General features: G+C 39.8%; 1 protein-coding gene across 1 annotated transcript; it reads left to right on the top strand.

Moving 5' to 3' along the window:
* The first annotated feature begins 8,356 nt into the window (after nt 1–8,356).
* On the top strand, nt 8,357–20,275 carry LOC122810854 (achaete-scute homolog 1a-like). Its single transcript, XM_044082405.1, has 2 exons — nt 8,357–9,025; nt 19,636–20,275. Exon 1 carries the CDS (start codon nt 8,508–8,510, stop codon nt 9,015–9,017), a length of 510 nt encoding a protein of 169 aa, XP_043938340.1. The 5' UTR covers nt 8,357–8,507; the 3' UTR covers nt 9,018–9,025; nt 19,636–20,275.
* The last annotated feature ends 3,923 nt before the right edge of the window (nt 20,276–24,198 follow it).

Raw genomic sequence — 24,198 nt, 5'->3', positions numbered from 1 at the left:
GTGAATAGTAGTGGTCCTAAGATAGAACCCTGTGAGACTCCTACAGTTATGGGCAGCTGAGGAGAGAGAGAATTTTCCCATTTCACAGCTGGGTGCCTAGCAGTTAAGTAGCTTTGGAACCATGTAAGAGTGGAATTTGATAGGCAATATTGGTTTAGTTTGTTTATGTTATGTTATGTTATGTGTGTATCAAACTGCTGGACCAGGAGAGATATTTATAAAGTACTGAGCAGAAATATATATGCACTATTGTAACAGCTTAGATATATATATATTTTAACAGGAGATTAACATGCAAAACTTAAGAATAGTTGAGGTTAAGTTACTTTATACTGGGCCATAAACAAAAGGTGTTATCTCTCAGTTTCAGTGCAGTAGCAGACACAATGTCTACAGCTAGAAGTTTTTTGTATTGTCTTGAAAGAGAAGTAATTACTAGGATTGAGATGTGGACGTGTTTTATTGCTTTATGACTTCCAACAGCTGCACAGCTCTGAGCAAACACCTTTATGTATTTTTCACAGGGAGATGCTAAATGTTGGCAGTTTCTGACAATCGGGGTTTAGCTTGGGAACTAAAGTCAGCTGACAAAAAGTGATGTCATCCAAGCTAACCCAGCAGTAATATTTGATATTAATTTAAGAACTTTCTGAGAGACAGAGAGGTTATTTTGTATTTTGTCTTTGACCAAACAAGAACATCCACTAACAACTTCTGCCTGCTTGTTGTTCTGTAAGTAAGTTTTTAGGGCATATCAACTCTTTTAGATTCAGATAGGAATATAGTAAAGTATAGATTAGATGTTGTCTTTATTTATTTGAGACTGTCCTGCAATGTTGTTTTAAGTATTTCCTGTGATTTTGAACTCTGATGTAACTGATTACTTACTGAGTATTGTCTTGTTATTTTATTATTTATTATTAAATATATTTAAACCTTTCAATTGTGGCTGGTCTGTTTACAGATTTATAAGCTCTTAGGGTACCTTCATATCTATTTAGTGACACTGTACATGCCACTCTTAATAGCCTGGCCCTTGGTCAAACTACCGTTTGAATTAATAGTAACATTACACAGTAGGATTGGCCATCCTTTGTTAAGGGCCTTAAAGTAGCTGATAAGGGATTCTGGTGGGCGTGGTAACTACCTTATAGTCTGGGCAGGAGGGGGCATAGGTAATAAACCTGTGGCAGCATTTCCCAGGGGTGTATGTGTGTGTGTGTGTGTGTGTGTGTGTGTGTGTGTGTGTGTGTGTGTGTGTGTGTGTGTGTGTGTGTGTGTGTGTGTGTGTGTGTGTGTGTGTGTGTGTGTGTGTGTGTGTGTGTGTGTAAAACAAATCTCCAGGTGTGTGTGTGTCAGCTACTTGGGAAGGGACACGGAGTACTGGCTGGACAGAAAGAGTGTTGGAGGACTTGGCTTGGAACCCTGGCTAAGGACTCAGCTCTATAGCTGTGCCTGCCGGGAGTCTTACTGGGGATCTGGAGAACAAGGGAGAAACCAGTTCCAGACTGACTGTGGTCTCTGGTGTGCTCTTAAGGGAAATTGCACTTTACTGTCTGTGTACTTGTCATCCTGCCAGAGTGTATGTCCACCCCTGTTGTCAGTGGTGAGGGTTGATGCTCCTTGATTACTGGGCCAGTGCTGGGGCATCACATAGGGTACAAAAAGAATGTATGGTCTCAACTACCTAGAATGTCTTTTGTCATCAGTTTGAACAATGTTTTTGCCAGTTGATCTGAACGCTTTGTTGCTGTACTGAATATTTAGCAACACCAGATAAGTGCCTTGTTTTTTTTTTTTCACTTGCATTTTATTTTACTAGCTAGAGCTGATGTCATCCAAGAAGTGAAAATATCAGTGTGGGAGGCAGATTCCCCATAAGGATCATCACAAACAGTGCCTTTTTTTGTCTGGGTGCTTTCCACTTCCCACAACCATACCTCTTGCACTATCTGCAAGGCATTTGCACCTAAGACACTCAGAAGCCATTTGTCTTCCCTGGCCATTTATCATGAAAGCCAATGGCTTAAACAATTAGCTCAGGGTACCACGGCAGAATACTTTAACCCTGAGATACTCCCACTAGGTAAAAAGAAGGCCAAGAAGTCATGACCCTGCCAGAGGTTGGCATGGATCCATCTTTTTGCATGTCCTCTGAGGCTTTGTAGACATCTGATCCAGAAGGTCTTAGCAGTATTCTGCAGATATTGGTCAAGGTGGAAGTTCTGGATTCTCTCATCGAATCTTGCCAAGGGTCAGAACCTCCGGTATTTGTTACGGTTGATGTCCCTTCTAAGAAAAGACAAAAACTGAAGCATATTATGATCCATCCTATGGATCCCCAAAGGGAATGGCAAGAGTTTACATAGGGCTTGTTTTCTGCCTTAATGGCCCTAAAGCCTCCTCAAGGAGTTTCAGTACCTGCTCCTCTTTGGAACTGTATCCCTTCTAAATGGATTAGGGAACCAGATTCCTTGGATGAGGATTCCCTGTCAGGTGAGGGGCCTTTGTCCTATTCTTCACAGATCCCTTCAGCTGTGGTTTATGGTTCTGATGAAGAGGAGTCTGTTAGCCTTGAGTCTCCTTTTGAGGAATCGTCTTTTGGGGACACATTTGCTAGGATGATGGAATTATTTAAGTGGGATTCTTCTCAAGTGTCTGACATTTAGAGGAGATATTATGAGTTGCTTCAGGTGGGCACTCCTACACCATCGTCAGTTCCTCGTGTGTTGGCTGCCTTGTTAGATACTTTTCTTACTGCTTTCAGGTCTCCTGATTCTCAGCCTCCTGCTCCTAAGAAACCCGATAGGTTCTATAAGGTTCCTGAGGATTGTCAGTTTTTATTTAAATGTCCTTCTGCTGATCCTGCTGTGCTGTCAGCCTCGTCTGACAAACCTTCTAAACGTTTGCCTTCTTACAAACTTTTCCTTTGGATAAGAATAGCAGGACAATGGAGAGGATTGAAATGAAAGTTTACACTGCTTCTACTTTGGCCTTTAGGGCTGTTTATTACCAGACCCACATGACCAGGTATACTCTGGCTTTTATTGCTCAGGCTTTTCAGGTTATCTCTGCCCTCCCTGATTCTGATGGCAAATCTTCTGCTGTATCTATTTGAGGTCCTGCTTCTCAAATGGCTCACCACTCTATTATGTGTAACTATGAAGCTGCTGATGCCTCTTCCAGGGCTGCGGCTTTTGGGTCTGTCATGAGGCGTTATTCTTGGCTTTGTCTCCAGTCTCTGCTTGAGTAAATTAAGGCCAAGTTGTTGGATGCTCCTTTGGATAATGCACATTGTTTTAGGACTGCTGCAGCTGCTGACATATTTAAGTCTCTTCAAGAGAAAGGCAAAGCCTTGCAAGATCTTAAACATATTTTTGTCTCTCCTATCTCTAAGTTCCAGAGAACTTATCCTTCTAAATCTCCTTTTGTTTGCAGGCAACCCTGCCCAGCCTCTAAGAGCAGGATGAGTGGGGTATGGGCTCCCACTGCTAAGGCTTCTCAAATTTCTGTGGCCCAGAAGCCTCCTTTATATGATAATTCTGCTTTGCTTTGACTGTTCAGTCCTTCCTTCTTTTAGACCAAATTTCTTTGTCCCTTCAGCTCTCTCTTTGCCTTCCAACTTGGTGCCTCATCACTTCAGACTCTTAAGTTCTTTCTATCACCCGTCAGAGTTACTTAATGATATGAAAATCTCTCCCTCCTTTTTCAGGGATTCCTTAACCTCCTCTAGAGCAACTTACTCATTTCCTGGAGGTTCTAGGGCCTCTGTTGATCCAAGGAACCATCCAACCCGTCTCCCCTTCCCAAGTGGGAAGGTTTTTTTTTTCCAGAATGTTCCTGATTCTTCAAAAGGAGGGCACTTGGAGAACTATTTTAGATCTCTCCTGTTTCAGCACTTTTCTTGAGATCCTTCTTTTTGGATGCTTACTCTTTAAACTCTGTTTCCTCTTTTATTATCCTAGACTTTTCTGGTGTCCTTGGATCTGAAAGATGCATATCTTCATATTCTTATTCACCATCCATTCAGGATGTTTTTACATTTCTCTGTCTCTTCCTCTTATTTTCAGTTCTCTACTTTGTCCTTGGCCTCTTGACTGCCCCAAGGGTATTCACAAAATGGCTGGCTTCTGTAAGTGCCTTCTGCTGGCTCCAAGGCACGTCTGCAGCTCACTATCCCTCTTCTTCAAACTCTGGGGTTCACTATCAACTTCCAAAAGTCTGCCCTGACTCCCTCTTAGGATTATGTGTATCTGGGATGCAAGATTCAGACGGTGCCACTGTTGGCCTCTCTTCTGCCTCCAAAGGTATTGCTATTGACAGCCTCATTTCAGTCTCTTCTTCCTCTGACTGCCATGCCAGCCAGGGAGTGACTTCAGACCCTGGGATTCATGGCCTCCTCTATTTCAATGCTTCTTCTTGCCAGGCTGCATATGTGGAAGCTTCAGTGGTACCTCAAGTCAGTTTGGCTGCAGCATTGTCACCTTCTTAATTTCAATGTACCTCACCTTCCTTATCTTAAGAAGGAATTTAAGTGGTGGATTTAACATTTCGCTTTCAACCCAGGGCCTTTCAGCCTCTAGTCCCTTCTCAAGAGCTGTTCACCAATGCCTCAGACATGGGGTGGGGGGCTGTTCTTTGAAATCCTGAAAGTGTTCAAGGTCTTTGGCAACAAGCAGGGAGACACAAAATCTTATCTCCTATGCAAGATGGAGCTTCAGGCCTTGGAAATGGCTCTCAGTTATCAGTTAACTCTTCAGGCCGTATACATTCCTTCAGAGTACAATCTAGTGGTAGACTCTCTGAGCAGGTCCAAAACACAGGCTCACAAATTAATGCTTCACAGAGAAGTGTTTTTGGACATTATCCATCAGTGGAGTATTCCTCAGGTAGATCTTTCTGCCTCCTGTCTTGATAAGCAGCTTCCTCTCTTCTGTTCCAGAGTGCCATGCTATCTGGTGTGGAAGACAAACACCCTTTCCTTTCCATGGAAGGGGATTTTTTTATGCTTTCCCATCCTCTACTTCCAAGAGTCCTGCAGAAGATTTAGCTGGACTCCCCACAAATCTTGCTAGTGACTCCCTTTTGGCCAAGACAGCACTGGTTCTTTGTCTTAATGCATCCGGCCAGGGGCAAACATCACAAGTTACCTCACCGGTTGAATCCACTCACATAGGACAAGGAATCTCTCATCCATCCCCACTTGTCCACTCTGCAACTGACATTGTGGGTGATAGGCTTTTGATCCCTTCAGGTACCTCTTTTCTGAAGATGTGCTCAGGATTTTACAGGAGGCAAAGAAACCCTCAAACAGAAAATCTTAGATGTCCAAATGGAAAAAAAATTGGTCTGGTGCCATGCTCGTAACCAAGGGACCTTCGTTTTGTTTTGGAAAAATTAGCTCAGGCTCCTTTTGAGCCTGCAGATTCTCCTTCTTTGCAACATTGTATCTGGAAGATTATTTTGTTGCTGGTCTTACTCCTGCTCAGAGGGTTTCTGAGCTCCAGGCCCTTATGGCCATTCCTACTTTTTTGGGGTTTTCACGGGGACCGGGTGTCCCTTCATACTAAACCTTCTTTTATGACTAAGGTAGTAAATGAATTGTCCTTGAATCAGTTGGAACTCCCCACTTCCTTTTTCCCTTCTCCTCAGTCTGCTGAGAGGGTCCTGCATTTCCTAGATTTGCACAGACAGCTCAGGTACTATTTGGATAAAACTAGGACTAGTCGTATGTCTGATCAGCTTTTTGTTTCCTTTCATCCCAGGTCTTTGGGTTTGGCTGTGTCTAAGCAAACCATCTCCTCCTGGATATCTAAGGCCATTTCCTTTTGTTGTTCTTTTCATGGCAAATCTCTGTATAATTCTTTTAGAGCTCATTCCACTAAGGCTGTTGCCTCTTCTGGTGCCTTCTTCAAGGGGTTAGACACCAATTTCATCCTTGAAGCTGCTACTTGGTCTTCAGTGCATACCTTTACTAAGCATAGTAAGTCGGATTTGGTTTCTAGGGTGAGAGCAGGTTCTGCTAAAACCATTCTGTTTCTTGAGCTTTTTTACTCTCCCTTCTCTGTAGAATACTGCAACAGTGATATAGAAGGACAGAGTACAGTTGTGTAAAATCTTACCACAATAGTAGATGTACTTCTTTTCAGTGTTGTAGTATTTACTACCTCCCAACAACTCCCTCTTGTTTGTTCTGCATTTTTTCCTTCTGGATTTGCATGGTCTCCTTTGGCCTATGGCAACTGTTCTTTTCTGGGGCAATTCAGTTCTAGGTAGTTGTGTCGATATGTCGCTTTTGTGCAGTATGTTTTGTGCCGGGAGCATAAATGTGATGTACAGAGCATACAAGATCTTTTTCATACTGGCCGAGGATCAGGTTACCCTGGGAGGGACATCCTTTCTATGTAGAATACTGCAACACTGAAGAGAAGGACATGTACTGTTATGGTAAGATTTTATACAACTGTACTTTCTCTACATGCATTTCTTCCATTTTCAGGTCATACTGTTGTTTAATCTGACTGTAACCACAACTTTTGATCTCATGTATACATATAGTTCTACGATTTAAAGTAGGATCTGCATAAAAGGATGAGAATGGAGGGGGGGGGCAATGCAATTAATGCATGGGCCTGCTTTTTCTCATGGCACTAACTACTGTTATTTGGTGAGGTGACTTTAGACTGGCTCATTCCTGAGGAATAATTCTCATTTTTCCTTTTGCTTTCCAGAAGAGATACATTTAGTTTTCACAAGTAATATTTGACCTGTTCCCTGCTTATGCAGTTTCTTACTCACTACTAGTAGCTGCCACTAGGGGTCAGAATAGCATCAAATGCAACTACCTGTCTTTCCATAAGCACATAGGAACAACACTCCATACTGGATGACCTTTACAGGCTCATTGTATTTTATCCTGCCTGCTGTCATTATGAGTGGGAAGATTAGACAAATAGCCAAAATGTAAGAGGTATTTTGTAAAGTTATATTGTCTCCTGGCAGTTTGTAGCTTAGCTTTTTATTTATTTACCTGAATTTGCTAACTAGGGTAAAGCAGTGATTACAATGGACCAATATCAGTCTCAGCCTGGAGAACTACAGAGAAATTTTGAGATGAAAACATAGGACTATAATACCATTTCATTGAACTAAGACGCAGATAAAATGAGAAGATGAAATCAAACACTTTGAAACAAATAATTTATAGAAGAATTCATAGTGTTGAAGAGAAAATGAAGACAGGCCAACATAACTACAGGATTGTTAAAAAGAAGTTTGGTTAGTATGTCTGTACAGTTTACTCTTCCCATTTATTGCTGTGTGAAATGACTCAGTCTAATGTTTTGCAGCAACTCTAAATGCCAGGCCCACTTCCGCAGAAGAGGTGGACTTATTACCTGCTGATGTTCTACTTGTACTGTCACCTCCCAGTATCATGGAAGGCTGACTGCATAAATACAGCTTCTTTTCACCTTCTGTGGCAGGCATTCAGTAACAGTCTGAGTAGTGAACAGAGCCATTACCTGTCTAGAGGGCTACCAAAATATCATACACTTTGCATCTGAAGACTTATACATACCCCCCCCCCCCCCCCCACACACACACACACACATACACAAATGCACATGCGCACTGTGGTCATCCTAAAAATACAGTGAATAAGTAAAAATACACACACACATTAATACCCCACACACACACACACACACATTAATACCATAAGAAAGGCATGGTTTATACTCGCATAGCCTTGCAGTTTCATTGTTTTGATGTAAGCAGATTTCTTAATTCATTTATATACAGGATTACAATAGAAGGTGAAATCATTCAAGGCTAGAAGAAGCTGCAAGGCAGGCTGATATCCTTCGGATAATGTGTAACAGTTCCCCTCCCCACCTCTTTCAAGTTATCACTCAGAGGTAGGCTCTGAACGAACCAAGAGCTAATGTCACTGCTCTGCACTTGGAACACCATCCGTTTTACAGACTGCAGTTTAAATAGTTTTTTCTTGTTTTGCTTTTAGAGTCACTTTTCTAAGGCTGTTGGTAATATCACAACAGGTGTCCTTATAAAGTTAACATACATGTCTTTTGAGCCACGCTACCCTCCCATTCTAAAGAAAACAAGAAAAAAGAAAAACAAAAGGGGAAAACAGTTCAAAAGGGTTAACAGCAGAACCTTACTGACTGGAGGGGAAGGTATGGTAATTCATAGAGACTGACATATGTAGGAATAACAGAAACTGAATGGTGGCTAAACTGACGATAGTGCTAGTGGGGGATGGTCATGGAAGGCAGGTCTGAACTGGCAGGGGGTGGAGACGTAATCTTTAAAAGATCTTTAGTTAATTCCTATGCATCACATTTTACTGAATGGGGAAAACTGAGTTCACTTCAAGAAGTTTAAGCTTGTTCAAGATTTGCAAGTGCCAGGATATCAATTGAAGATCCATTGTTTTATTTTTTTTTTTCCTTCAGTAATTTTTCTTGTAGGATAACTTGGTGAACATGGACCTTTCAGATGAGCAGAACATTACACCAAGCTTGCATCTGAAAATGGAACACACAGATTCTGAAGTTGCTCCTAAATCTAGAAGGAGGGGGTTCAAATCCCCTCAGCGCTACAGGTGCCAGAAACGCAGGGCCTCCACCAGCAAACCACCAAACTCTACTTCAGAGCGAAGAAATGAACGGGAAAGGAACAGGGTGAAGCTTGTGAACATGGGGTTTGCCAAACTGCGTCAGCATGTGCCACAGATTGGATCAAACAAGAAGATGAGTAAAGTGGAAACTCTGCGGTCAGCAGTGGAGTATATCAGGGCTCTGCAGAGTTTGTTAGAAAGTCTGGATGACAGTCAAATAACACCTCCCAGCAGCTTGTCTTCTTTAGAAGACTCTGGGTCAGCATCAATGTCTCCTGGATCAGCATGTTCTTACTCATCAGAAGAAGGATCACCAGATTCCAGTAATTCAGATCACGAGCTGCTTCCATATTCAGCATGGCTTGGGATCCATTGAGACACTTGGTAAGTCCTGTGCATTTGTTTACCTCCTACTGGCTGAGGTATGTTGCTCAAATAAGCTTGAATGGGTGAAACAATTCTTTATTTTCTGAAGGCTCACTGTAATGGCAAGAGTTCTAGGCACTATAGCAGAGGTAGATATCGTTTAAACTGTTGAAAAATATGGCTTTAGTTTTTCATTTTCAAAGAAAACTCTGAAGTAAAAAACTGTAGACATTCCATATTAAAATTCGTAAGATTTATGTTTTCTTCTAGCTTGCTGAGATTTCACATGAAATCATTGTAATTGTAGTTCATGCTTTATTTCTTCTTGACTTGTGTCCCTCTGAAGTACTGGTTGGATGCTTACTGGAATATTTCCTCTTCCTTATCTGTAGCAACATGCTGTGGGGTGAAAGTCAGATGTAATGTTGTCATCCACCTAAGAACAACAAAGGATGGTCTTCTTAGAAGAATTCCCCTTATTAAGTATTGTAAACATGCAATGCATTTATTTCATAGAAAAAGAGAGCTTGGTTTTGTACATATTTCACTTTCCATAATCTCTCTTAATATAGTTGTAGCATTACCAAGCTCGTTGATGTGGTTCTTATTAATCCGATGTCTACAAAAAGTAGTGCTTAATCGAATGTTAAAACAGTGTTTTTACACCATTTTTCTCTAGGCATTTGTAAGCATTACTTTGGTGTAACAGTTAGTGAATGTTTTCTTTTAATCACAAATTAATTACATTTTTCACATTAATGCTGGTGGCTTTATTGATCCAAAGAGGAAAGGCAAAAAGTTCTTCTTTTTTTAAAATATAAAATGGGTTGTTTCCATTTTGCATTTTCCAAAAATACAGCTTTCCAATACAGCACTATATTTACACAGAGAGGATTTCTGATATTTTTTTGTGAAAATCTTTCATAATCTTTTAGTGACAGAGAGGGAGGGTCAGCATATTCTATAATGCAAGGGGAATATCCGTTTAATACCCAGAGTGCCTCTGTCGTTCTGCAGGGCTGCAGTGAAAGATTGGCAAAGCAGCAGAGAAAAATGTTTTTCTGCACTGTCTGTCTGTCTGTATTGCATTAGTCTTTTAACAGATTGTACATCTCCTCTGTATTTTTGTCTTTGTTAAATGTGGCAGAACTCAAGGCTCTGCTTATTAGCAAAATTTCAGATTCAAGCAAAAAAATTAGCAAACCTGTCTTGTCTGTTGCAATTTGATGTTGCTTATTACAATGGAAAAAGTTATAGTTTTGGTAGGTGCCCTATTTTTAATCTGTGGCCACCTGCACAACCCTTGTTAGGCATTGCATACAAGTGCACATTCTTCTGTTGCTGCCTTTTTGTAAAGGTTGAGGCAGTAGCACTGGACGTCTTCCTGTTTGTTCAGACATTTGGATGCCTTTTTCAATGCTAGGACCATCTGTGTGGTTAAGTGATTGCCCTGAGTTCCACAGTATGCATATAGACACTGAGGGAACTGGATTAAGGAATGTAAGATGAATGTGGTGAATATGTTGGATGAGCTGATTAATACACGACTGTGGCAAAGAATACTTATTTTATTGTTTTTACTAGAATGTTCCAGTGTCTAGCAAAACTATTGCAGCATTCTTTTATCTTTTGCAACTGTTCTTGTCAGCGTGGTCAGTAGCAAAATGTTAATGTCTGGCAGTATGGCACAGGAGGCAAATAGTGCAAAATACTAATTAACTCCGACCTCTAACTGTGGGTTTGAATCCCTCAGACTCTGCATGCTTATGACTCTAAGTTAATTAACCAGACTAATGCTCCCAGAACACTCCTTAAAAGAGGTGTATGTAATAGAGAGTTTACCTGTTTCAAATGAGCAATAGTACACCTCAGTCAAGTATATTTTGTTTATATGGAACAGAAGGCTTCAGTAAAAGAATGCTAGATTCCGCAGGCTATGGGTCTTGTATGTATGTATCTGATGTAAATTGATATTGTTGCAGAAGCTGAATATTCTGAATACTCTGCATTAAAATTAAACAAATAAGTCCTTTTAATTTAAATGATACATGATTTTATTTCCTTTTTTAACATCAGATTTGCTGTTTCTACTTTGCACTGTCTAGAACACAAGATTTCGATTCTCAAATTCCTCCCTCAATGCTAAGTTATTAGTCAGAAGAAGTGATAAATTAAATCCTTTATGCTTTGTCTGTTTATAAGAAATTGAAGCATCTTGATGCCGTAATGGTTTTGGAGTAATGAATTTTTCAGTGTCTTGGCTAAACCTTTTACTACCTTATTCTCATTAATATCAACAGTTGCAGTCTATTGGAATCTGTAGCCTTTTCTAGAAGAAAACCAAAGAAATCAGAAATCCTTTGTCACATTATTTTTTATTTAGTCAATACAAAGTATGGAAGCAATAAATACATTTCTACTCTGGTGGCTGCAAGTAAGGCGTTTCAAGCACGGTAGGTCAAAAAGCATCGAAGTTAAGGTACCTACTGATTGCCCCTACTGCTAAAATGCTGAAATGCTCCTCTGGAAGATACAGGAAGCCTTAGTTTGCACATTGTTTTTATCAACAAACTCCCGCAGACCTAAGAGCTACCATGAACTATTTCTGTTTCAAAAAAATGCTAAAAGATGACATGCTTAAAACGTGGTCTTGCCCCTGCCCCACTGCAGCCTGACCTATTTACTCTTCATCCTCTCTTTCCTCCTTTGTCTCTGTCTGCTAATACGCTGGCATGGTCCCTACCTCATTTCTTTCTTCCTGCAGACAGTATGCCTAAAAAAAAAAAAAAATGTATATTGTCAGATGTTAATTACTTTTCATATTTTAACTTGCTTTTTTAACTGCCAAGTGTTCAGCTACGCTTGTACTCTCTGTTTGTATGTAACTATCTGAAGATTGTGTTTAGAATTCTGTTTTACTGTTGGTATACCATTTATTGTCCTTGTTATTATTTGTAATTATGATCTATACTTGTATATATTATCGTCGGGTCTCTGCTGAAAAAGGGCTTCTTGCCCAGTCAGACTAGCCTGGTTAACAAATGTCAGATAACTAAAATAAATAAATCAGTGAGAAATACCCATTTCTTAAATAATTATTAACAATCTGCCTGGTAGATCACACAGAGGATTAAAGGTCTGAGCTGTTAACGAGTTGCTTCTTGTGCCCAGGGTACAGGGTTTGATGCCCTCCACCTTCATTTCTGTACTATGGCACTTTAAGGAAATCACAAGTCGCTTAGCAAATAACACACCTTCTTTGCTCCTGAAAAGGAGAAATTTATGCAGTGGGTTTACCTGGTCAACAAATAGGTGTAAAAATTAAGAGAATCAGGTATTTCTTGTTCTTATTCCAGGATTTTTAGTCAGTTTGCACAACTGGGGCTTGACTGACATAAAGACTGTAATACAGTAAGGCAGCAGACCCTGCCTCCACTGTTAATTGCTGGTCCAGAAAGTATGGTCAGCACATGCAGAAACACCTTTTCTGCCCTGTGCAGCCTGTTACGGACAAGTACAAAGAGATGTACTGTGCTATAAATTTCATGTTCACTGATAACAGTTATAACTACTAGCAAGAAACTAAGCAAAAGAATGAAAAATGAAATCACGCTTCCTGATCCATGCTTAGGTCCTATCCCTAAACCCATGAGAATAACTGTGGCAGACAGTTTTGTGATCCTTTTTTAGATTCATTTATTATTTTTTAAATGTTTGGTGCTCCAAGCAGGATAGTCTAATACATTTTATAAAATACAGACCTATCGCAACCAACCTTCTTTCAGATGAGACTTAAAACTGAAGCCTTATCTACCTGAACAGGTGGTAGGTCAGGTGGCTCTAAAAGATTCCATGGCACTTATTGAAAGGAGATGGGGAATCTTCCCAGTGCTCTGGCCAGATTTCACCTAGTTCATATAAATGCCATCTCAGGTCTCCCCTGAAAAGATGCCACTGGCCTAGTGGCACCGACTGACCCAATATCCAGATAGGTGAGCGGAGTCCTAAGACACCCTTCTGCCATTTGAGAGTCTATGATAAAGCCCATATGAATAAGTCACACTGTAGATTTGTAACTGAATGCACACTGTAACAGTGAATGCAGCAATACAGACCACTAATGTCACTCCCAGAGTCATCCACGTGCACAGGATGGCTCAGTGTTTTCCTCTACCTGTCGGCATTTCACCACAGGTAGCATGCACTAACAAAATGGAGTTACCATAATTATATTCTCCTGCCTTGTGTGCTTCAGCCTTTTGTGTCTCCCCGTAAAACATTGTTTTGCCACAAAATAAGTACAGAGCAGTGTTGTTTGTGTCTTTCGGCTTTTCCCGGTTAGTGTAAATCAGTTAAAATGTTTGAAGTTGAATGTTCCACATTGTTTTAGGACAATGCGCATTGAGCATTCTGTGAAGGGGAAGTAAAACTCAACATCCGTTTACATAAATGCAGCTGTGCAGCTCTGGAGATGTAGAGCATCTTGTTACTATTTACAGTGTTTTGTTTACTTTGTAAAGGCACATTTTTGTCATTGAGGGACAAATGCTTTTGGTAAAGCAAAATGTTCCCGAAGCTGATAATTTTCTGCTTGGACGGGGAATTGGGTTCACAAAAAATAAATAAGTAAAAAATAAAATAAGTAAATAAATAAATAAATATAACTTTTGGTTTAATTTTTGTGGGCAGGCAGCAGTTTTCTTTCAAGTATGATAAAGGAAGTCATCGTGGGGTTAAACAGTAAGACAGGGGACCAGGGAAGTAATAGCCAGGGAATTGTTATGGCTAGGCTTGTATAGGCCCTAGGGCCAATAGCCTAGTACCAACCTATGAACTAGTTATGGAACTATGAATAGCTACCACTGTGGCAGACAGCTTGTGCAGACTATTGCAGGGAGTGCTTGTTCATTCATTAACCAGTAGACGGAAGGATACTTTAATGTACCATTTCCAGGCATGACCTCAGTGTCCCAAAAAAGTATAAGTAAACTAGACGACTAAAGTGAAAAATAATAATATAGTTAGGCTAACTGGCAAAAATGGTCAAAAAGCATGAGTTGAGTCTTCACAATAGTGTGATCATGCTCACAGCATGGTTAAGTGATGCAGTGAGTTGAAGTAACTTCCCTAAAGCACCCTGTGTAGTTACTCTGGAAGCAGCAGTTTGGTAAGATCTCAGAGTTTGTGTTACGTTGCCATTAAATGCCCGAGATGTGACTGAATCAGGGAGGCTGTAGCACTTTTGTGGTTGTGAGGGATGCTGCAAGAATCTGTGTACTGAGGGGTAGAAACAGGTACATGGCAGTGCGTGTACCAAGGAATAGAAGTCGAGGTATGTGGCAGTGCGTGTACCAAGTGATGTGGCAGTACATGTACCAAGCGATAGAAGTCAAGGTATGTGGTAGTGCATGTACCAAGCGATAGAAATCAAGGTATGTGGCAGTGCTTGTACCAAGGAATAGAAACTGAGGGTACCAAGCAATAGAAATCAAGGTATGTGGCAGTGCTTGTACCAAGGAATAGAAACTGAGGTATGTGGCAGTGTGTGTACCAAGGGACAGAAACCAAAATACATGGCAGCCTGTCTTCGTACTGAGGGACAGAAACCAAACCACGTAGCAATGTGTGTACCAAGGGAAGAAACTAAGGTAAATGGCAGTGTGTGTGTGTGTGTGTGTGTGTGTGTGTGGGGGGGGGCCTGTGAACACCCAGTGCAGTAACTTATGCTCAGCACTATCAAGATTAATGAACAAAGTGAGGAAGTTATTTTATGGGCAGTCATTTATTTACAAGTGAGGCAGTTATATTATGGGCAGTCATTTATTTACAAGTGAGGCAGTCATATATTTACAAGTGAGGCAGTTATGTTATGGGCAGTCATTTATTTACAAGTGAGGCAGTTATTTTATGGGCAGTCATATATTTACAACTGAGGCAGTTATGTTATGGGCAGTCATTTATTTACAAGTGAGGCAGTTATTTTATGGGCAGTCATTTATTTACAAGTGAGGCAGTTATTTTATGGGCAGTCATTTATTTACAAGTGAGGCAGTTATTTTATGGGCAGTCATATATTTACAACTGAGGCAGTTATGTTATGGGCAGTCATTTATTTACAAGTGAGGCGGTTATTTTATGGGCAGTCATTTATTTACAAGTGAGGCAGTCATATATTTACAACTGAGGCAGTTATGTTATGGGCAGTCATTTATTTACAAGTGAGGCAGTTATTTTATGGGCAGTCATATATTTACAACTGAGGCATTTATTTTATGGCCAGTCATTTACAAGTGAAGCAGTTATTTTGTGGGCAGTCATTTATTTACAAGTGAGGCAGTTATTTTATGGGCCATCATTTATTTACAAGTGAGGCAGTTATTTTATGGGCAGTCATTTATTTACAAGTGAGGCAGTAATTTTACAGGCGTCATTTATTTACAAGTGAGGCAGTTATTTTACGGGCCGTCATTTATTTACAAGTGAGCAGTTATTTTATGGGCAGTCATTTATTTACAAGTGAGGCAGTTTTTTATGGGCAGTCATTTATTTACAAGTGAGGCAGTTTTTTTATGGGTAGTCATTTATTTACAAGTGAGGCAGTTATTTTATGGGTCATCATTTATTTACAAGTGAGGCAGTTATTTTATGGGCAGTCATTTATTTACAAGTGAGGCAGTTATTTTATGGACAGTCACTTATTTACAAGTGAGGCATTTATTTTATGGGCAGTCATTTATTTACAAGTGAGGCAGTTATTTTATGGGCAGTCATTTATTTACAAGTGAGGCAGTTATTTTATGGGCAGTCATTTATTTACAAGTGAGGCAGTTATTTTATAGGCAGTCATTTGTTTACAAGTGAGGCATTTATTTTATGGGCAGTCATTTATTTACAAGTGAGGCAGTTATTTTATGGGCAGTCATATATTTACAACGGAGGCAGTTATGTTATGGGCAGTCATTTATTTACAAGTGAGGCAGTTATTTTATGGGCAGTCATTTATTTACAAGTGAGGCAGTCATATATTTACAACTGAGGCAGTTATGTTATGGGCAGTCATTTATTTACAAGTGAGGCAGTTATTTTATGGGCAGTCATATATTTACAACTGAGGCAGTTATGTTATGGGCAGTCATTTATTTACAAGCGAGGCAGTTATTTTATGGGCAGTCATATATTTACAACTGAGGCAGTTATGTTATGGGCAGTCATTTATTTACAAGTGAGGCAGTTATTTTATGGGCAGTCATATATTTACAACTGAGGCAGTTATGTTATGGGCAGTCATTTATTTACAAGTGAGGCAGTTATTTTATGGGCAGTCATATATTTACAACTGAGGCAGTTATTTTATGGGCAGTCATTTATTTACAAGTGAGGCATTTATTTTATGGCCAGTCATTTACAAGTGAGGCAGTTATTTTGTGGGCAGTCATTTATTTACAAGTGAGGCCGTTATTTTATGGGCCATCATTTATTTACAAGTGAGGCAGTTATTTTATGGGCAGTCATTTATTTACAAGTGAGGCAGTTTTTTTATGGGCAGTCATTTATTTACAAGTGAGGCAGTTATTTTATGGGCCATCATTTATTTACAAGTGAGGCAGTTATTTTATGGCCAGTCATTTACAAGTGAGGCAGTTATTTTGTGGGCAGTCATTTATTTACAAGTAAGACAGTTATTTTATGGGCCATCATTTATTTACAAGTGAGGCAGTTATTTTATGGGCAGTCATTTATTTACAAGTGAGGCAGTAATTTTACGGGCCGTCATTTATTTACAAGTGAGGCAGTTACTTTATGGGCTGTCATTTATTTACAAGTGAGCAGTTATTTTATGGGAAGTCATTTATTTACAAGTGAGGCAGTTTTTTATGGGCAGTCATTTATTTACAAGTGAGGCAGTTTTTTTATGGGTAGTCATTTATTTACAAGTGAGGCAGTTATTTTATGGGTCATAATTTATTTACAAGTGAGGCAGTTATTTTATGGGCAGTCATTTATTTACAAGTGAGGCAGTTGTTTTATGGGCAGCCATTTATTTACAAGTGAGGCATTTATTTTATGGGCAGTCATTTATTTACAAGTGAGGCAGTTATTTTATGGGCAGTCATTTATTTACAAATGAGGCAGTTATTTTATGGGCAGTCATTTATTTACAAGTGAGGCAGTTATTTTATAGGCAGTCATTTATTTACAAGTGAGGCAGTTATTTTATGGCCAGTCATTTACAAGTGAGGCAGTTATTTTGTGGGCAGTCATTTGTTTACAAGTGAGGCAGTTATTTTATGGGCCATCATTTATTTACAAGTGAGGCAGTTATTTTATGGGCAGTCATTTATTTACAAGTGAGGCAGTAATTTTACGGGACGTCATTTATTTACAAGTGAGGCAGTTATTTTATGGGCTGTCATTTATTTACAAGTGAGCAGATATTTTATGGGCAGTCATTTATTTACAAGTGAGGCAGTTTTTTATGGGCAGTCATTTATTTACAAGTGAGGCAGTTTTTTTTTATGGGTAGTCATTGATTTACAAGTGAGGCAGTTATTTTATGGGTCACCATTTATTTACAAGTGAGGCAGTTATTTTATGGGTCATCATTTATTTACAAGTGAGGCAGTTATTTTATGGGCAGTCATTTATTTACAAGTGAGGCAGTTATTTTATGGGCAGTCATTTATTTACAAGTGAGGCATTTATTTTATGGGCAGTCATTTATTTGCAAGTGAGGCAGTTATTTTATGGGCAGTCATTTATTTACAAGTGAGGCAGTTATTTTATAGGCAGTCATTTATTTACAAGTGAGGCATTTATTTTCTGGGCAGTCATTTATTTACAAGTGAGGCAGTTATTTTGTGGGCAGTAATTTATTTGCAATTGAGGCAATTATTTTATGCCAGTCATTTATTTACAAGTGAGGCAGTTATTTTGTGGGCAGTCATTTTTTACAAGTGAGGCAGTTATTTTATGGGCAGTCATGTATTTACAAGTGAGACATTTAGTTTATGGGCAGTCATTTATTTACGCATTTAAAATTTGTTAACTGGTGTAAAGCACTGCTCCGATAAGGCCAAATGACTGACTTCACTGTAGTGTCCAAATCATGATTCAGTGCATACGTAGTTTCTAAGTGCTTGTGGTGAGAGGGTGTTGCTGGGGGTAGACAGGGTTTGCAAGGGAAAGGCACATTCACTAGTAAGGAAGGAAACTTCCTGAATAATAGTAGATCTGGCTTCAGGGTCAGTAGGCAAGAGATATAAACAATAGGCTGAGGTTCTTCTGAGTGTGGTCTCAGCAATGGAAAAAATTGGTATAACTCTGGTACAGTCTAATGTTCTTTTGTTAAAAAAAAAAAAAAAACATTGCCTTGTTCTTGGTTAAATTATTCTTGAACTCTTTCCAAATGCTATTTGTGGATTATGGAGAAGCTGTTACCCAGCGGGTCACACAGCATAGAGTCTGAGAGAAAATGACACCACTTTAGAAGAGGCAGTGTATCTGCATGTAAATGATAAAGGTCCTGGTTCTGTGGTGTTGCCTACCTGTCGGAGCAGGACATCATACCTTCTGTTCTTATATTGTGCATTGATTCTCACGCTTCCCTTTCAGGTATTGCATTTGACAAGTTGTTAAGCCAATGTGGTTCGACTAGGTTGCAGAGGTCAACTGTGTTTAATTTACTTACAGCCAATAAAAATGTGATGCAGTGGGGTTATTAGAGGTTTTAATCTGGCTAGTCAAACACTTGCAGTGACTGGTTAAATCCTTCAGTAATCCGCAGCTGGGAAAGGCAGTTTGAAGTGATTGAGCAGCCATTATATTCAGGTGTGACGTACAGTGTCTCTAGATGTAATAGGATGAAGGCTATGGGGAAATCTTGATTTTGTGAGTGAGTTATGTGTTTTGGTTGCACCTAGTGAGAATATAACGCAAGGAATGAATAAAATGGCTACTAGTTAACACTCTGTCAAGGACAGTGCAAGAGTCCATGTTGCCATATACCCTTAGAAGAGGAGACTGGTATTGTCTCACACAAGATTAAACTTATACTTTTCAGCCTCTTAGCACAATAATTCTATAAATCTTAAATAATAAGGGGATAAATCCCAAAACCGGAGACAGATTTTAACTATTGCTCTTACAAACGTAGAAAATTGATAGAATGACAGATTTTGCATTGGCATGCATTCTCTGAGAATATAAAGTCTGAAACTCAAATGTCTGTCATAGTTTAGTGAGTGTAATTCTCAAATCATATGCCAGAAAACCACAACTTTTTATGCGGAACAGACTACAAATATGAGGCAAAGATCTTGATATTCCGTGAAATTCTGGACAGTTACAAAGTATGTTGGTAATGTTTTCCTCATTTTTCAGTTCTAGGTTTGATTTTTTTTTTCAATTTAATATATGCATACTCTGTTACGCAACAATCATGTAAGTCAACTCAGGAGAGAGACACTTGCGGGTTTACACGATTTGCAACAAAAATCTGTACAGCCAACTGAACTGAACTGAAATGCTTGACAGAATTTACTGCTCTGAATGCAATGAAGTATTTTTGCACAATGTTTGTAGTTAAGATTTTTCCACACCATTTAACAATTGTTATTTTTTTCCCTTAGGTGTTTTAATTTAATTTACCGAAAACTTAACTATTATTAGTTAAGGAAAATACAAGACGATGCTGCTGACGGGGGGGTCTTGGCCTGAGTGAAAAAGACAATTACTGAATCAGACAGGACTACACCCCAGGGGTACCCTCTGGTGTGAACGCTGCTTGCATGTGACATGCACATGGAGGAACAGGAGTACAAAATGGGACCGTCAAGGAGTCTGCTTTGTTTTTACAAGGACTACATGTTTCAGAGTCTTATTTATGCATATTTATGCGTAATATTTTGTATGTACATACATATATGTTATAATATATAAATCTGGGTATGACCACTAAGTACCATATGGTCAGCTGTAATGATTTGAAAGCATTGCAGAACAGAGGCTTATGGGTCTACTTGTTAATTAACTCTGGGGATCTGCTCTTCTGCTTTCATTATGTTTCAGGGAGAGCATGTTTCTTGGTTTCATTATGTTTCAGGGAGAGCATGTTTCTTGGTTTCATTATGTTTCAGGGAGAGCATGTTTCTTGGTTTCATTATGTTTCAGGGAGAGCATGTTTCTTGGTTTCATTATGTTTCAGGGAGAGCATGTTTCTTGGTTTCATTATGTTTCAGGGAGAGCATGTTTCTTGGTTTCATTATGTTTCAGGAGAGCATGTTTCTTGGTTTCATTATGTTTCAGGGAGAGCATGTTTCTTGGTTTCATTATGTTTCAGGAGAGCATGTTTCTTGGTTTCATTATGTTTCACCGAGACCATCTTTCTTGGTTTCATTATGTTTCAGGGAGAGCATGTTTCTTGGTTTCATTATGTTTCAGGGAGAGCATGTTTCTTGGTTTCATTATGTTTCAGGGAGAGCATGTTTCTTGGTTTCATTATGTTTCAGGGAGAGCATGTTTCTTTTGTAAAGTCTGGTTAAGAATACTTGGTTTCAGTTACCACACTTGCTTGGCCCGCTCTTGCTCTCCCTTTATTTATGAATTAAGCAGCATGTCTATGCAGAGAGATACATACATGTGTTTTCACTCAGTGGTTTCTTTCAGTCTAATCTGGACCAAAGCAGGAGAGCAAAATGCCAGAGGTGCGAAAAAATCTGTCACACACCAATCTAAAGTCATCAGCTGTCAATTTTACTATACTTTGAACCTCATACTTTGCTGCTTTTATGATAAAATTGAGCTGACATGTTTATGAGATGAACCCTGAGCACGTGACCACAACCATGTAGTCACCATCAGAATGACAGATTGCAAGCAGTAGGTTGCATTACAGGCTCTGTCATGGAGCTCAGTTGAATGAAAAACACAGATGATGAAAAATCACGACTTGCATGTTATTTCCTTATTAATAAATAATGAAAATGAGTTATAAGTCAGGGGTTTGATACTAGTGTGCAGCTGAGTTCTAAACTATTGCATTTGCTAATTTATGCCCTGGATGCCCGTTGTTCCCATTACGGGAACACCTCTTAGTGTTAATTAGTAATCGTGAATCTAAAAAAATTACTGTATTAACAATTAGCAAGATCATTTTAGAAATTGCTCCATTAATACTCCTGGATGTGTGGAGCTGTGGTCTGCACTTCAACTCACAACAGTCATTGTGCACTAACAGGCTGCACAACTCAGTCATTGTGTACTAAGAAGCTGCACAACTCACAACAGTCATTATGTATTAACAGGCTGCACAACTCACAACAGTCATTGTGCACTAAAAGGCTGCACAACAGTCATTGTGCACTAAAAGGCTGCACAACAGTCATTGTGCACTAACAGGCTGCACAACTCACAACAGTCATTGTGCACTAACAGGCTGCACAACTCACAACAGTCATTGTGCACTAACAGGCTGCACAACTCACAACAGTCATTGTGCACTAACAGGCTGCACAACTCACAACAGTCATTGTGCACTAACAGGCTGCACAACTCACAACAGTCACTGTGTACTATGAGGGTGCACAGGCTGCTGTTTCAGCACATCTCACAACAGACATTGTGAACTATGATGGTGCACAGGCCGCTGTTTCAGCACAAAACACAACTACCACTGTATTTTATGAGGCTGTACAGGCTGCTAAAGTGCACAAGCACCCTTGGTAATGACCAGTGCAGGGTGTGAGATCACAGCTCGGTAGCCTGTAGAACTCTGCACACAGAGGCCGTGAAATGGTCAATGACACTGCATTTTCCATGCTACCACTTGTTGTTTATGACATTTGACTCCCACCCCAGTGGGTCTAGACATGGGAGACATTTGACTCTCACCCCAGTGGGTACCAGACATGGGAGACATTTGACTTCCAGTCCAGTGGGTACTAGATGTAGGAGACATTTGACTCCCACCCCAGTGGGTACCAGACATGGGAGACATTTGAATCCCACCCCTACTATTACCACCATTTTTTAAACCAAGACTAAGAAACTCCCTGGTGTGCATTTCAGACAATCACAGATGGATTTGTAAAGGCACCTGTGTAGTGGAGTGCTGGCCTGTGACATGAAGTGAATATCCTACCTGTGAGAGGAACACAGCCTTTGAGAGGGCAGGGAAGAAACATGTTGGAGCAGCTTTTTAATAGAAGGCAGGCACTAATTTATTATATTTGGGGGGGGGGGCAAATGAGAATGCATTCAATGCATGTGTATAGGGTCATTATAGTTCAAACCTCTGAACAGAAACCATTGCCAAAGGAATGATGGAAGAGTGACTGGTGTGACTGCACCGTGTCCCCCTGGTGCCTGTTTCACCTTGTCTTTGGCAGTACACGAAGTAACAGGATACTAAACTAGTCATTGAGCAATCCCAGAGAGATCCAATGTGTCTGACTCAGGGGTTAGGCAGGGGAATGTAAACAAAACATTCCAAAATGTGTCTGAGTCAGGGGTGGGCAGAGGGAATGTGAACAAAACATTCCAAAATGTGTCTGAGTCAGGGGTGGGCAGAGGGAATGTAAACAAAACATTACAAAATGTGTCTGAGTCAGGGGTGGGCAGGGGGAATGTGAACAAAACATTCCAAAATGTGTCTTGAGTCAGGGGTAGGCAGGGGGAATGTGAACAAAACATTCCAAAATGTGCCTGAGTCAGGGGTAGGCAGGGGAATGTACACAAAGCATTCCATGGTCCTTATATAAAAGTGTAAGGGAATTTCCTTGATACTCTGACCAGATTTGTAGTAATCAGTATGAATACCTCCTGAGGACTCCCCTGGAAAGAGGTTACTGGCCTATTAAGACTAACTGGGTCAGCAAAGCAAGAATAAGAAAAATAATGTCCCATGATAATTAATCTCAAAAAAGCTTCCTTTTCTGCTCCACCATTGTCTGTGAAAACAGTGAGTGCTGCTAATAGTACACATTCCTTTAAAATGTTAAGGTAGTAGTGATGGAGTCATGCATGCCATTGACTAACACAGTGTGCAGTATCACAGAGATAAATCCCACACGCTGACATTCGCTATCTCAGTGCCTTCTTGCTCAGTGCATGCATCATCTATGAATGTCAGTGTGTAGCACAGCCCGGTGCTCATCCGTCCTCCCCACTGCTGACTGTGAACGTGGAAGTGGAGCCTGGTATATACAGTAACTAACACAGTGTGGAGTATCACAGAGATAAATCCCACACGCTGGCATTCGCTGTCTCACTGCATTCTTGCTCAGTGCATGCACAGTCTGTGAATGCCAGTGTGTAGCACAGCCCAGTATTCATCTGCCACCCCCCAGTGCTGACTGTGAATGTAGAAGAAGAGCCTGGCATACAGTGAGCTGGGCAGTAGAACCTGATGAAGACTGTCTGTGAAGAGTATTCCAGAATTTGCCCAAGCAGACAACCCAGAAAGTGGTCACCTGTAGAAAAACATAAACATATAGCAAACCTTTGTCCAAGTATAATATGATTGGGTGGGTAACAGCTTTGCTGTCAGTATTTGTACTTTTTATCCCTAAACTATGGTCACAGTGCCTGCACACAAGGTTACATGTTAGCCAGTAAGAAATGGGATAATCTAAGAGTTTTCTTTTGCATATAGTCCAAAAAACTGCACTGTAAATGTGAAACCATGCCTTCCATGCTGTTTTACGTGTTCATATTAATACTAAAGCTACAAAAGGAATCCAGATGATGTGCAAGGGAGGGTTAGTGATGTGTTTCTCAAATGACTTCTTAGCATGTGGAAGTGAAGCTTTATCTAAGGAAGATTGCATAGCAATACTGTTTAAAAGGAACAAAAGAGAACCAGTTTTATATCATACGTAAGAACAGTTTTATATCATACGTAAGAACAGTTTTATATCATACGTAAGAACAAAATCAGTATTTTTAAAATGCCTCATGCTTCAGGCTCGTGTGAAGAGCTGTCTTGAAGTAAAGACTTTATGTTATTTAATTTGTATATTAATTTGTTATATATGCATTTCAAGCTTTCAGCTATTTACGCGGGAGGGCCACAATGTAGAAAATATTTTGTGATTTCTTTTTATATTGTATCAGTTTGTATAATAAAAGTTATTTTTTGTAATAAAAGTGTTCACTTTTTAAGAGAACAGTCAGTGTTTTGTGTTCTCTGTGCA

This window comes from Protopterus annectens, chromosome 9.part0, assembly GCF_019279795.1.
Source record: "Protopterus annectens isolate FY-2018-M chromosome 9.part0, PAN1.0, whole genome shotgun sequence".
In the NCBI taxonomy this organism is placed as follows: domain Eukaryota; kingdom Metazoa; phylum Chordata; order Ceratodontiformes; family Protopteridae; genus Protopterus; species Protopterus annectens.
The sequence above is the reverse complement of the archived record's forward strand: the minus strand, read 5'-3'. Positions and strand labels throughout refer to the sequence as shown.